This window comes from Armigeres subalbatus, chromosome 3, assembly GCF_024139115.2.
Source record: "Armigeres subalbatus isolate Guangzhou_Male chromosome 3, GZ_Asu_2, whole genome shotgun sequence".
Lineage (NCBI taxonomy): Eukaryota > Metazoa > Arthropoda > Insecta > Diptera > Culicidae > Armigeres > Armigeres subalbatus.
Window position 1 is genome coordinate 175,121,420 of NC_085141.1, and position 15,066 is coordinate 175,136,485.

The window sequence follows — 15,066 nt, forward strand, 5'->3', positions numbered from 1 at the left end:
ATCAATATGATAGCTCTTTTTTCACAAACAATCTTATCATTTACGAAATAGAATATTTATAAAATTTGTCTCAATTTTGAATGCAGAAAACAAAACTAAAGCAAACAATAAAAATAAAATTCAATGTATTGGTAACATTAGAATTTATTGTGCTAATAAAGTCATACAATACCATATATTTCACATAGTAAAAATTGTACATTACATGTACAATAGATTCAATTGTTTAACATACAATCTATTGTTATTTAAAGGTTGAAACCATAAAAAATATTGTAAATTTTTATCCGGGAAGAGCGGCTTGTCCTTGACGTCGCGACGTTGTGTTATCGCTTTTCACCCATGTACATCTGCGTCCTTTCAACGCCACGCGCACACAGCGTTGAAAACCCCTACGTGGGCATCGAGCCAAAAAGTTCACGATTGGAAGCTTGGAATTTGGAACTGCACGTAACTAGGTTTCGCAGGTTGCGACAGGATAATCTACGATTTATTACATCCGGCAGATTCGACGCTGCAAGAAATATGCTGGACAGGCCAGAAAGTGTGGGAAAGCGGGAATCGAGCGGCTGACTGGCGGCATCACGAACGAACTGGAAACCGATGTACGTTATTATTTCTTATTATTACGTGATGATTTCGGTATGACGGGAATATTACAAAAATATGGAGCATTACAATCTGCGCGTCAATCCTTCGTTTCAGATAAGCACTAAAGTATGAACGTATGTAAGCCCTGGTTGGCAGGATCAACCCGAATATCTACAACTTAGCATTGAAACGAGAGGAACGAGTACTTCCAGTGCACATGTACGACTAGAGCTTCACGCCTGGAACGCCTGAACCGTCCCTTTATCTTTTGCGACGTCAGAATAACGACAAGATGAATTAATCCACCCATAAATCCACAAGATTTACGAAAACGTCAACTGAATCATTTAGTTATAATTAGCAAAACGTCTAACAAACGTGTGCACTATAAGTTAGTCTAGCATCGGAAAGTGTTACACCAGATGCGTGGGGCCCAGGAGTTAGCTTGGTGAACTTGTTCGGAAACATGAGTTCGACGGCGGGCTTAAGTGTGCAGGATGTTAGCCGTTCACTGCAACGTTTCGGCTTGGCGGATTATCTAGTGTTCGGCGCCATGTTGGCGGTCTGCATTGGTATAGGAATCTTTTTCGGATGGAAGGATCATACCAAGCATGCCAGACGGCAAAGCATTCGGAGAGGGTCCGAAGCACTCGACTACCTTGTCGGAGGAAGGCGAATGAAGATTTTCCCAGTGGCAATGTCGTTGATAGCGAGGTGCGTGAAAGTATTTTTTGATTCCAACGTAATCAATATTTGAATTCATAATTTTGAAAATTTCAGCTTCGTTTCTGGGATTGCCCTTATGGGGGCCTCCACCGAAACTTATTTGTATGGCATGCAGTTTGCGTACATATTCTTTGGAATTGTGGCGATGGGATTTGCAATGTACTTTATCTTTCTACCCGTCTTCCAAGGGCTCCAAATAACGTCGGTGTATGAATACTTGCAGATGAGGTTTGACAAGCGGATTCGTTTGATGGGATCTGTGATGTTTACAGTAGCAACAGTAAGTGCACAAGAATCAAGCCGTGTATGGTCCAAGATGAAAAATTAGCTCTACGTACGAAATATTTTGCAGCTAAGGTTTCGAATTCCGTTATGATGAGCATCAAATTATTATATTTTCTGTTTTAATCTGATTTGCGACATACGATATACTTATCCTTCATGTTTGATTACTGATTTTTTTTTTCGCAGCTCTTGCACTTACCAATCGTTATCTTCGTTCCAGCGTTGGCATTCAATCAAGGTAATTTACATAAATTTCATATTATTTTAATTTCTAAGAACTTGTTTTAATAATCCTTCCATCGCCATTCATACAGTGTTGTTTAAATCAAACGACCATGTAAAATATATCATAGTGTTGAAATTGAATATTTCAATTTATTTATATTACCTTAAGGGGAGGTTGTTTGCCGAAATTTGACCAAAATTTTGGATTTTTCTACGGAACTGGTAAGAGTAAGATAATCTGATTTTTTTTTGCAAACTGTTAATTAAGTTTTAAATTAAAATTTTCCTTCAAAGTTAAAAAACAAAATGGCGGCCATTCGTCCGCCATCCGGGAACAAATCTGCAAAACTGGTCTAGATGTTGCAAAAATGAACGTAGACACTTTTTTGTTTGATAGAATATGAATCGTATAGCCAGTAGAATGGAATGAACCAAAACAATCGGAAAAAATCTGCCGTAATTCATTCACATCAAAACTCATATGAAAAAGATTATGCAAGAAATTACGAATTTGACCAAACTATACAAATCTGCCAATATGGACATTGAGATCTTTTGTTATGCAATGGTTGCATCGGGACTCTAACAAAAGGCGGAAACACGGAAGGCGGAATCACAAAAGGCAGAATCTCGAAAGGCAGACGTTCTTATACTTGTAACAAAAGGCGGAATACATCATAAGGCGTAATTACAAAAGGCGGAAATACGAAAGGCGGAATCCCGGTGTTGAACTTAATCTGTAGATTAAAAAAACACCTTAATAAAGATTAAAAAAAGGCGGAATTTCAAAAGGCAGAATTCAGTAATTTCTTAGTTTTACACAGGCGCCTGCTTGAGATAAAGGAGAACATATTTTATTCTTTGAAGGCTCGCATCTGCCCGGTCTAAGTTAAAGGAGGAAATGATTCCTTCTTTAAAAACACGCCCTCCGTATATTTGTCTACTCTCTATCGGGGTACGCCGTTTGGCATACAATAATTTGGCATAATAGTTGTTTGACATAAGAGCCGTTTGGCATAATTGATTATAAATACTATAACATCAGATAAATTACAATTATTTCAGAATAGTTATTATTATTATTGAAATTTATTTAAATTATAATTACAATAGGTGATTATAGAATGAAGCCAGAAATCGGCCATTTTGTAAACCACGTGATTTTCCAATATTTTTTTTCAAGAGCACGAGATAAAAGAACCATAACGCGTATGGGGCTGAAATAATGGTAGATCGTTTGCTTAGTTATGCTGAACAATCATAATTTGAGTTTCGGCACTGTACACACTTAATTTTTTCCGCCGAGGCCGGCAAAATAAATTGCCGAGAATCCAACAGCTGATATCTCGGTAAAAGTTCAAACTACCGATTGGTCGTTAAATGTTCGTCGCTACCCAGCTGTCAAAATTTACCGTGCCGTTCGGTAGTGCTTTGCCGAGTGGGCCGGTAAAGTGTTTTGCCGAAATTCAGTAAATATTTTTTTTTAATTTTTATTAAAAACAAATATTAAAAGCATCAATCAATATAAAAGTAAAATGCATTTCGTATCGTATTTTTCTTGTTGTACATACATATTGCTAAACAAAAATTTAGAAATGGTACTGCAAATATGAATTCAAGACAAAATTTTCAAAACGACTTATCTGCTTTTGTAAACAAAGATTCAAACGACGATTTGACGAATCTGATAGCTCTCCCACGCAAACCAACACCACCAATAGGTAGGTAAAGGTTTTCTCTACATGTTGATGGTGTTGATTTGCGTGAGAGAGCTATCAGATTCGTCAAATCGTCGTTTGAATCTTTGTTTACAAAAGCAGATAAGTCGTTTTGAAAATTTTGTCTTGAATTTGCCTACCAAAATGAATGTACTACCATGTAGTAACCAAATATTACAAACCGTGTCCTGATGTAGTAATTTGTAATTCTGTAACGTTGATTTCGGAAACAGTGGGTGCTGCTTAAATGGTTATTTTCCCTGAATAGTTTTCCAACGATGTTAAAGGATATTTAATTTAGCCGCCTCTAGCGGGCAAAGCGGTTTCGGTCGATCTTGCTTTGTCTACAGCATTTTTTGGTTTCAAATACAGCCAAAGCTAAAATTAATACGTAAATATTATTACTTTCAATGTTGATATCAATGCAAAATGTATAGTGTAAATAGATTAAATGCTTACCAAAAAAATTAAAGATGAAATTCCCATTATTTCTTGCTTCGAAGCGTTTTCACGTGTTTTTTAACAGCGACAGAGGTTTCACGTATGACAGATGGGTTTACCGAAACTCAGCTGAATCACGAACTACCGATTACAGGGGTCTGCGAAGCGGCCATGTTTCTGATGTCAGCATCAAAATCATCGATTTATTTAATACGAAGGCGTAATTATAATCGTGGAAACCTGCCATTGAAAATATATTTTAAATATCATGATATTTTGGCGAAGTAGAGCGCTTAGTGCCGATTGAAATATGAAAACTTATTAAAGACATCAATATTCTTGTTGAAATACACCTCGCATTTATACTTTCGCACAATTTATTGAAAAATGATGAAAAATAATTACGTCTATTTGGAAAAAATCACTTCGGAATAGTGGTTTGTTTACAAAATAGAATTGTCAGTGGGAAACCCAATTTCAATAGAACAATGGGAAACTCAAAGATGTTGGCTATTGTCAAACGTAGTGGGTAGGATTGGGGGTGCCAGATACCTGACCGATTACTATTGCAAATTTGACTGCCGAGTTTCAGTAACTTATATAAACGTCATACTTATTAACGAGATATCAGTGAAAATAAACTTTTACGGTCATGTTCGTCAATTTATTTTACCGAGAAAAAAATTGTCGATTAAGTGTGTACGAAAACTATTACGCCAAATTTGGGGTTTTTGAAATGTATGTAGATAAACGTGTGGTGAATTTGAAATTCACCACGGGCTTCATTCTATAATCACCTTAAAACGATTATTTTCAACCCCCCTTCCCCCTTTGTCACCTTTTGTATGGCGGCAGCACTACGAAGAACACCTGAATGGCGATATGGCAGACGAAGATGGCGGTATGGTGATGGACCTGGGAGAACGCGCGCAGGACATAATTCTACCGGCTCCGGATCTCCAGGAAGTCCAGGAGGAGATTGGCCGGCTGAAGAACAACAAAGCCCCTGGGGTTGACCAACTACCAGGAGAGCTATTTAAACACGGTGGTGAGACACTGGCTAGAGCGCTGCACTGGGTCATTACCAAGATTTGGGAGGAGGAAGTTTTGCCGCAGGAGTGGATGGAAGGTGTCGTGTGTCCCATCTACAAAAAGGGCGATAAGCTGGATTGTAGCAACTACCGCGCAATCACATGGACCTGGACGATGCTCGTGGAGGACCAACGCGCACTGGGAGTTTTCGAAAGGAAAGTGCTGCGTACCATCTATGGTGGGGTGCAGATGGCGGACGGTACGTGGAGGAGGCGAATGAACCACGAATTGCATCAGCTGTTGGGAGAACCATCCATCGTTCACACCGCGAAAATCGGACGACTGCGATGGGCCGGGCACGTAGCCAGAATGTCGGATAGTAACCCGGTGAAAATGGTTCTCGACAACGATCCGACGGGCACAAGAAGGCGAGGTGCGCAGCGGGAAAGGTGGATCGATCAGGTGGAAGATGACTTGCGGACCCTCCGTAGACTGCGTGGTTGGCGACGTGTAGCAATGGACCGAGCCGAATGGAGAAGACTCTTATATACCGCACAGGCCACTTTGGCCTTAGTCTGAATAAATAAAATAATAATCTAAAAATTTTGTATGTATCGCCAGTCACACTTAGCTCTATATATTTACTAATTTCCAGGAGACCATTCCTCAGAACGTATTAATCCCTAAAAAGTGAAAGTAAAAGTAATTCTATTTTATTGAATTTTCGTTCCCACAACTTTTTAAATCAAACGGAGAAAAGGCGAAACGCGAGATGTAGGCTTTCTTTACGCGTTTGCTCGGTACAATGCGAAAAGGGAGGGGAGACTATTCTTTCTTTCAAGCTACGCAATAGCTAGGGATAATATAAAAGAGTTGATGATGCCTTCTTTTAAAGCACGGAGCAATGCAAAAAGGGAGGAGATCATTCCTTCTTTAAATATACGCGATTGCTCTGGATAATGGAAAAGAGTTGATGATGCCTTCTTTGAAAGCATGCATCTTGCCTTCTTCATTGTAAATATCAAGAAGTCTATGTTGAAGTCCAGTTTTAAGTTGCGTAAAGAATATAATTATTTAAAATAAGATCATTTTCATTGCGTTATGTCAAACAAACATTAGGCCATTAACATTAGACATTAATATCAAATTACTTTATGCCAAACGGGGTAGCCTCTTTCTATCTATTGAAATCTCATCTCACAACTGAAACACTAACAATCTCTTAGCTTAGTATCTACACTGAGGAAAAATTCTATATATAGTTTATGTGTGGGCGATATAGATTTTTGCAATTGCTTTAATCTAATCCATTTTATGTGAGGGACTTATAGAAAATATATAAGCGACGACACATATAATTTATTTATGGTTACCAATTCGTTGTATTATATTTTTTGTTAAAATTGACTGTATTTTCTCAATATAATCCTTTTACAATATTTAATACAAATCTCTTGATATAATAATCTTTCAATATGCATAAAAATATAAGTCAAAACACACTATTTAATTTCTTAATCCGTAATTTATTAAAACAAAATGCGAGCCAAAACAATGAAAACAGGACCATTTCAAATTTGGCGCATACGAATTCTCTTGAACCCTGTAGCTGCCGTTGCTGCCCCGCTGCTAGTGGTACCATAGCGTTTTTAATAGAATACTTTCTAATAGAATTTCTTCTAAAAATGTTGTATCTGGGGGGGGGGGGTTATGTCCAAAACCACCCCCGTGGCTACGCCACTGGCCCACATACAATACATGATGGATGATTACTGATTATTGTATGTGTCGTTACACATGTAAAAAAATATTGATTTTTATGTAGTGTATTAAGCATATCCACAGTTATTAAGTGTACGATTTCCATGCTTCGGAAAGGCGAGAAAATTTGCAACCCAAAAACAGACCGTATTCGATTTCAGTTACATTCAGCATGGTATGCTTCGCACAAAGCCATATGCCTTATCGCTGAGCTACGGAAGGTTTCCACACTAAACAACAAGAATCTTTTTATAGCAAAAGGAGAATCACGCCATTTGATCTGCTGGTTCAAAATGTCCGCATAAGTTAAAACAGCCTAATCTAATGCAATTCTTCCTTTCGTGATTATGCCTGTTGTGATTCCGCTTTCCGTGCTTCTGCCTTTTGTATCGTTCCGCCTCTCGTTCATTCTGCCTTTCGTATTCCGCCTTATGTGCTTTCCGCCTTTCGTGTTTCCGCCTTTCGTAGGACACCCAAAGATTATGCAAGACATTATGAATTTGATCAAACTACACAAGTCTGCCAATATGGGTATTGAGATCTTTTGTTATGCAATGGTTGCATCATACTCGAGCGCATCTTGAAAAACCTATACATAATAATGCATTTTGTTCTGCGTTCCAATTTTTCATGTAGTTAATATATTGCAGTTTTATGGAAATACGCAAACATCACCCAATCAAGTGAGATCAAGGTTTTTTAGAATCGTCTTGGGAACTTAATCAACTGTACAAAAGATGGGATCGATTGGTTGCGCCCCCGCTTTACGCATCGCATTTTATATGGAGATTAGGTATGGAAAAACGTACTTTATTGCGTTTTTGTTCATAGTGGTTTTAATTTATCGTCAAGAGTAGCCATCGAGCAAGCAAGTACAGTGCGTGTTTTAGTCGTCGTGAAGTTGTTAAGGTATCGAATCAGTCTTCGACAAAATACGTTAGACAAGCGTTGCTTTTCCGTTTCTTTATATTCATGAATATGACGTCGTTCCAAAGAAATAATTAGTCGCTTACCAAGGCGGTTTCCAATGGATTTCCTTCCCAACTACATTCTATTCCTTTCCAGTGTGCTCATGGAGATGCAGAGGATTTCTCGGTCTCTTGTAGCAATGCGTGTCGAACTAATTTTCCTCCCCTTATCCTAATTGACTGTGAGGACGAGGCCGGCATCGTTATTGGCCTTGAATTAAAGAAACTCCGAAGCATGTACAGTGCGAATAGCTTTCTAGTCCCGAAAAAAACTATTCAATTGATGAGCTGTGCTTTATTTGTTGTTTCTCGGCCAATCACGACTAGCAACTACGATGTGTACAGTCAAGCAAGCTAAGCTATGCTAGTGGTTTTAATTTATCGCCAATCTCAACACGTTGCTTCCGTATTGAGTGGTTTGCCCTTAGGATGTTTTTCATTGTGCCTGCCACATAAGATACATACTCATGCAATGAAAGGCATAGAAAAGCTTTCAATCAATAACTGTGGAAATCCTAATAGAACATAAGTTTAAAAGCAAGTCAAGTTTCCAGTTGGAATGTAGAGCAATTGAAAAAGAAGGACACTGCCTTGCTCATGAGCAATTTTTGCTTCAACATGTTAAATTTCTACAGCGCTGCACTTTCAATCGATTTATTTGCGATTGTGTAGGATTTCTTCACAGCTTAGGGGTAGAATAACATAATTTTAATAATCCCTTTTTAATATAGTTCCTTATAATACTGACAGTATTTTTTTCATTATTTCAGTTTCGGGGATCAATATTCATTTCATAACATCTGTTGTCTGTACAGTTTGCATTTTCTATACAAGTGTTGTAAGTATCGGTTATCATGCATGTAAGCAAATCATAATCCGTTTATCATAAGCTTGTTTCTTTCTTACCATTGATATCGTTGTTGCATCGTAGGGTGGCATCAAGGCCGTTGTTTGGACCGACGTAATCCAGACCATCATAATGGTCGGTGCTTTACTATTGGTGGTGCTGAAAGGAACGGCAGATATTGGAGGACTCGGGGTTCTCATTGAGAGAAATCTAGCCAGTGGAAGGATTGAACCTCCCAAGTAAGTAAAGTTTATCGTAAAAGTGCACAGGGAATACATCTGAGTTTGCCATCATTACAGATTAAGCTTTGACCCCACGGAACGGACTACAATCTGGGCGATTTTCTTCGGCGGTGGATCGTTCTGGATTGCGAAAAATTCGATCCATCAAATGATGATTCAGCGATATCTTTCGTTGCCGTCCCTCGCCGATGCTCGGAAGGCTGTGACTCTATACACGGCTGGGATAATTTGTATAATGATGACCTGTTTCTACAACGGTCTACTGATCTATGCAACGTTCCACGACTGTGACCCATTGACTACCAAACTGGCGACACAAAAAGACCAACTGCTTCCAATTTTAGTTATGAAGGTTTTCGGAGATTACCCCGGAATGGCGGGACTTTTCATTTCAGGAATTTTCAGCGCGTCGCTGAGCTCTCTATCTACCGGGTTGAACTCCTTGGCTGCTATTGTACTAGAGGACTTCGTTAAACCGTTCCTTAGCAAGGATTTGACAGAACGAAAAACGCGTTACCTTATGAGAGGAACTGTGCTTCTGTTCGGTGCAGTGGCTGTTGCACTTGTGCTGATTGTGGAGAAACTCGGCACCGTCCTTCAACTCTCCATGAGTTTAGTTCCCATATCTTTGGGGCCGTTGCTCGGAGTGTTCTTGATAGGAATACTACTTCCCTGGATCAACGCTAAGGTAGCATTTAAATTTGAATTATTGTTCTACAGTTTTAATTGACTTTAACCAAACGTTTTACAGAGCGCATTCGCTGCAACCTGCACAGGACTGTTAATCATGTCTTACATCGTTATTCGAGCACAAATATCCATAGCCATGAAAGAAATACTGCATCCAATTAAACCGCTCTCGGTGGACGGTTGCGATTACTTTTTCAACGCCACTACAGTACCGGTGGATGAATCTGATCACGTCCCGGTAGATAAGTCCATCCATCATATATCATTTCTATACTACACACTGATTGGAGTACTCAGTACAACCATTTCAGCTTTGTTCTATAGTATCATTTGGGGACGTCAGAATCTGGTAGACTTAGATCCTCTGTTGGTAGCACCGTTTTTAAGAAACTCACTCTTTCCCAAAAGATCCACAGAAATTACCACCATTGTACATAGTTTTGAAAAAATTGATACAACATTGTAAAACTAGATAAAAATGAATGAAATTGAGCATTGTTTACTCATATCCTTGCGTGTGATATATTAATGTTTTACGACGTTTCCGAAACATCAAGGTTGATGCCAGGGAACTAAAACATACTTATGTGTTATTGAGCACGAGTCCGCTATCAAAATATTATCAAAATGATAACAAATTGAGTTTTCGATATCATAACTATAACATATTTTGATATAGAAATGCAGAGTACTTTAGCAAATATCATAATTTGATATTATTTTGATAACTGAAAATAATAAATAGAGTCCGTATTCTATAAACCACATGAAAACAAATTTGAGGCCATTCGCTTATTACGTGACAGCTTAAAAAGGGAGGAAGGGTCTGTCATTTTTACGTTCCTACGAATGAAAAGTTATTTGCAAAACAGTTATTGAAGGAAATCTAACATTGGGAAGGGCGGTTTTCGTCTCTTAGACTAATCTTCAAATTTAAGAAAAATGCCACATGGAGATCATCTAACCAAGAAACGGAAAACCAAATCGACCACGTTCTAATCGACGGTAAATTCTTCTCCGACATCACGAACGTCCGCACTTACCGCAGTGCGAATATTGAATCCGACCACTACCTCGTTGCAGTATGCCTGCGCTCAAAACTCTCGACGGTGTACAACACGAGTCGAAGTCGAACGCCGCGACTTAACATTGGGCGGCTACAAGACGGTAGACTAGCCCAAGACTACGCGCAGCAGCTGGAAGTGGCACTCCCAACGGAAGAGCAGCTAGGCGCAGCATCTCTTGAAGATGGCTGGAGAGATATTCGATCCGCCATTGGAAGCACCGCAATCGCTGCACTAGGCACGGTGGCTCCGGATCAGAGAAACGACTGGTATGACGGCGAATGTGAGCAGTTAGTTGAGGAGAAGAATGCAGCATGGGCGAGATTACTGCAACACCGCACGAGGGCGAACGAGGCACGATACAAACGGGCGCGGAACAGACAAAACTCGATTTTTCGGAGGAAAAAGCGCCAGCAGGAAGATCGAGACCATGAAGATACGTAGCAACTGTACCGCGCTAATAACGCACGAAAGTTCTGAGAAGTTAAACTGTTCACGTAAGGCCCACGTGCCACAGCCCGATATGTGTAAGGACATGAACGGGAACCTTCTTACGAACGAGCGTGAGGTGATCCAAAGGTGGCTGCAGCACTACAAAAAGCACCTGAATGGTGATGTGGAGCGAACCGGAGCACGCGCGCGTAGGACATACGACTCCGGCTCCGAATCTCCAGGAAATCCAGGAGGAGATCGGTCGGCTGAAGAACAACAAAATCCCTGGAGTTGTCCAACTACCAGGAGTGCTGTTTAAACAAGGTGGTGTGGTACTGGCTAGAGCGCTGCACTGTGATTACCAAAGTTTGGAAGGATGACGTTCTGCCACAGGAGTGGATGGAAGGTGTCGTGTGTCCCATCTACAAAAAGGGCGATAAGCTGGATTGTAGCAACTACCGCACAATCACATTGCTGAGCACCGCCTACAAGGTACTCTCCCAAATTTTATGCCGCCGACTAACACCAATTGCAAGAGAGTTCGTTGGGCAGTACCAGGCGGGATTTATGGGTGAACGCCGTACGTCAGGTATTGCAGAAATGCCGCGAATACAACGTGCTCACACATCATATTCCGACTTCAAAGCCGCATATGATACAATCGATCGGTACCAGCTATGCACGAAAACGGATTTCCGGATAAACTGATACGGTTGATCAAGGCGACGATGGATCGGGTGATGTGCGTAGTTCGAGTTTCAGGAGCATTCTGGAGTCCCTTTGAAACGCGCAGAGGGTTACGGCAAGGTGATCGTGTCTGCTATTCAACATCGCTCGGAGTATTACGAAGGGCAGGGATTGATACGAGTGGTACAATTTTCACGAAGTCCGTCCAGTTATTTGGTATCGCTGGCTATTGATATCATGGCACGTAACTTTGAGAGGATGGAGGAAGCCTACATAAGACTGAAAAGCGAAGCTCAATGAATTGGACTAGTCATCAACACGTCGAAGACGAAGTACATGATAGGAAGAGGCTCAAGAGAGGTCAATGTAAGCCACCCACCACGATTTCTATCGGTGGTGACGAAATCGAGTTGAAGAATTCGTGTACTTGGGCTCACTGGTGACCGCCGACAACAATACCATCAAAGAAATTCGGAGGCGCGTCATGGCAGGAAATCGTACGTACTTTGGACGCTCCGATCGAATAGAATTCGCCGCCGTACCAAACGGACTATCTTCAAAACGCTTATTAGACCAAGGCACAATCGTAACGAAGCCGTCGGTAGCAGAATCATGAGTGCATTATTGGAAATAAATTGTTTCTTTTCAGGACCACAATTTTATGTAAGAGAAAGTTGATTAGAGACAAATTTTCTACAAAGTACAAAACATAATCGCAGGGCGTCGAGAGAAATTGTATGTCGGAAGCGGTATCACAAACGTGCATTGGAGGAAGAAGCTTGAGTAAATTTATTCGTATGCATGGTATATTGGTAGAGTGATCAGCATTTTATACAAAAGAGTGTTAATTTGAGAAGATTATTATTTTCTAAAGTACAAAATAAAACCGCAATGCCTGTAGTATATTGTCACGCAATGATGCCGATCGATCCCAGTCATACGCCGTACTAGAATCATAAGCATTAACTATCATTATTTCAAGTAAATCAGTCCGTTTCAGTGCCGTCAATTTTACTTGAATGAGAGGTATATTGTAAGTAATTTTCTTCTTAAAATAAGAATTATTAAGTGGACGTAACGATGCCGTCTGCTACGGTTTTAGTGTTGAATCATCGAGTAGCCTGCCGACAGTAGAAGTGAAAGTCGAGGGATAGGGAAAGGAAGAGTTAAGGCTCCCCCCAGACCTAAGCGATATCTTCGCCGCGACGACGACAACTAGTCGCCGCGATTCTATCGTTGAGTCGCTGCAGTCAATATTGAATTTCGTACCAAAGGCAATGAAATCGCAGTCGTCAAGCGATAGAACCGCGTCGCGTGTGTGTAGCATTTATTTGTTTCCTTATCAGTGACGGACGAAGCGGGGCTTGCTGGATCCGCAGTTGCACACAAAACCAGCTGTTAGGTGCAATTTTCATACCATTTTAGCTTCATCTGCTGCAGAAGCATGGCTCACACCAAGCAAACCGCAATTTTAAATTGTTATGTATAACAATTTTCATATTTTGAGTTACGCCAGTTCTGTTTGTAACCAGACACATAATAAATAAAATGAGTTATCTTACAATATTGATGCTCTACATTCCTCAATGCACCCAACTGTTTTACGTAGTTTACCCCGGGCATCCCTCGTACACAACCCTTTCGATTTTTTTCAAACACTTCCACAGTTCCATAGTTGCCATTTTCATCCAGGTCTTGCTTTATGACCACACATCTTACTGCTAGGCGTAGGATTTCAAACCATAACTAATTTTCAATAGGTTTCACACGATTGACTATGCGCCATTCGTGAGAATTTGGGTCTCTAGCTAGCCTTGCGAGTAAAGGCGTACGATTGGCAATCCGGGGATGGTTTGATTTTTCGGTCCAAGCTAGGTTGTTTTCGAGTGAATGACATTCTTGCTCCCTAGGCTTAGTGTTGCCATTGTGCTTGTCAAATAAGATACATGCTCATGCAACTGCTGGCTTAGAAAAACTTTCAATTGAACACGGAGGTAATGCTAATGGAATACTAAGTTGAAAAGCAGGCCTAGATCCAGTTGAAATGTAGAGCCGTTGTAGAAGAAGAAGTAGACATTCGTGAGAATGAAGAGTTGTGCGCAATTTGACCATAATTTGAAATGAAACTATCAATCTTCTAAAGCAGGGATGCCCAACGTACAGCCCGCGGGCCGGATGCGAGCCCTCGTCGTCATTTTTTGTGATTCGTGGAAGAAAATAAAGGTTAAACGAGCTTTAAACAGACGCTTATGTTTCCATCATTGATTCAAATGATTGTTGAAACTGTGAATTATTGAAGCAACAATCTCTCTTCACACTTGCAAACACGAAATCGGAAAATGCAGAACGGGCCAGTTTTGTTGTTAGTGCGATTGTGGCTAAACGAATGAAACCATTGCAGGACGAAGAACTTGTTAAAGAATTCATATCGGCTGATGTGTTTTTTCTTCTTTATTAAAGAGGCTTTCAGCTCTTGGCTGGTTCACCTCTTCGGCTGATGTTTGTAGTATTCAGAGTTAGCCGCTACCTCTGAATACTTCATTGTGTGCCCTTAAAAAAGCCTCCATTAGTAGCTATATTTTGTCGTGGTACAAGATAAAAGAAAAAGTTCTCGCATAAGATTTGAAAACTACGATACGTAAAAAAAAGGCGCCTTTTGGCAAACTCTTTTAATAATACTGATATGAAAACAAGACATTCATGAGGGGAGTTGACGCCACCACTCCCAAAGATGTAAACGGAAGGCAGAATTTGCTGATTTGATGTATTATTGCGAAGTGCGTTGGCTTAGCATTGATACCATACTTGGGAGATTTTATTCTTATCGGAAGGAAATCGCACTCTTTCTAGAAGATAAAAGATAACCAATGCTCGAGCTGAATGATCCTGAATGAGTGAGTAACTTGGCTTTTCTGTATCACCAAACATTTCAATGACTTGAATATAAAACCGCAAAGCAAAGAATCGATACGCCGAACTTCGAATTATCCAACGTTAAAGTTAATGAAACAAATGTAACACTTTGGCATAGTTGCTGGAAACCAGTGCCTTTCTCTCATCTTGGTGATAAAAAATTATGCAGATCTTGTCAATTTGCTGGTAAAATCGTTTGCATACATTTTCAAACCTATTCGCTGCTGTTCAAGAACGGCAGCCCTTACTTTGCACCGTTCAATGTGGAAAAACGATCCATAAAAAAATGAAAAACGATCCACGATCCATCCGATCCACATCTGAATGTTCCATAAAACGCTACCATAAATCCACAAAATAGTTCGAGAGATTCCATAAAGAATATTTTTATGCTCCATAAAACTTTGAAAAATGATCCATAAAACTATATATTGATCCATACAA

General features: G+C 40.0%; 1 protein-coding gene across 2 annotated transcripts; it reads left to right on the forward strand.

Moving 5' to 3' along the window:
* Nucleotides 1-1,047: 1,047 nt before the first annotated feature.
* Nucleotides 1,048-10,322, forward strand: LOC134219833 (sodium-coupled monocarboxylate transporter 2-like). Of its 2 annotated transcripts, XM_062698702.1 has the most exons (8): nucleotides 1,048-1,305; nucleotides 1,372-1,476; nucleotides 1,541-1,597; nucleotides 1,789-1,840; nucleotides 8,518-8,585; nucleotides 8,679-8,833; nucleotides 8,894-9,524; nucleotides 9,588-10,322. In XM_062698702.1, exons 1-8 carry the CDS (start codon nucleotides 1,183-1,185, stop codon nucleotides 9,990-9,992), a joined length of 1,596 nt encoding a protein of 531 aa, XP_062554686.1. In that variant the 5' UTR covers nucleotides 1,048-1,182; the 3' UTR covers nucleotides 9,993-10,322. The 2 variants fall into 2 exon arrangements, with proteins under 2 accessions (XP_062554686.1, XP_062554684.1); XM_062698700.1 differs by having other exon boundaries at nucleotides 1,055-1,305; nucleotides 1,372-1,597; nucleotides 9,588-10,320.
* Nucleotides 10,323-15,066: the final 4,744 nt, after the last annotated feature.

Bases quoted from the DNA above. Each gene is read 5' to 3' on its own strand.
- LOC134219833 (XM_062698700.1), top strand. From the start codon at position 1,058: ATGAGTTCGACGGCGGGCTTAAGTGTGCAGGATGTTAGCCGTTCACTG. The intron at 1,598-1,788 runs GTAAGTGCACAA...TTTTTTTCGCAG, and splicing joins TGATGTTTACAGTAGCAACA to CTCTTGCACTTACCAATCGT. The intron at 8,834-8,893 runs GTAAGTAAAGTT...CCATCATTACAG, and splicing joins GGAAGGATTGAACCTCCCAA to ATTAAGCTTTGACCCCACGG.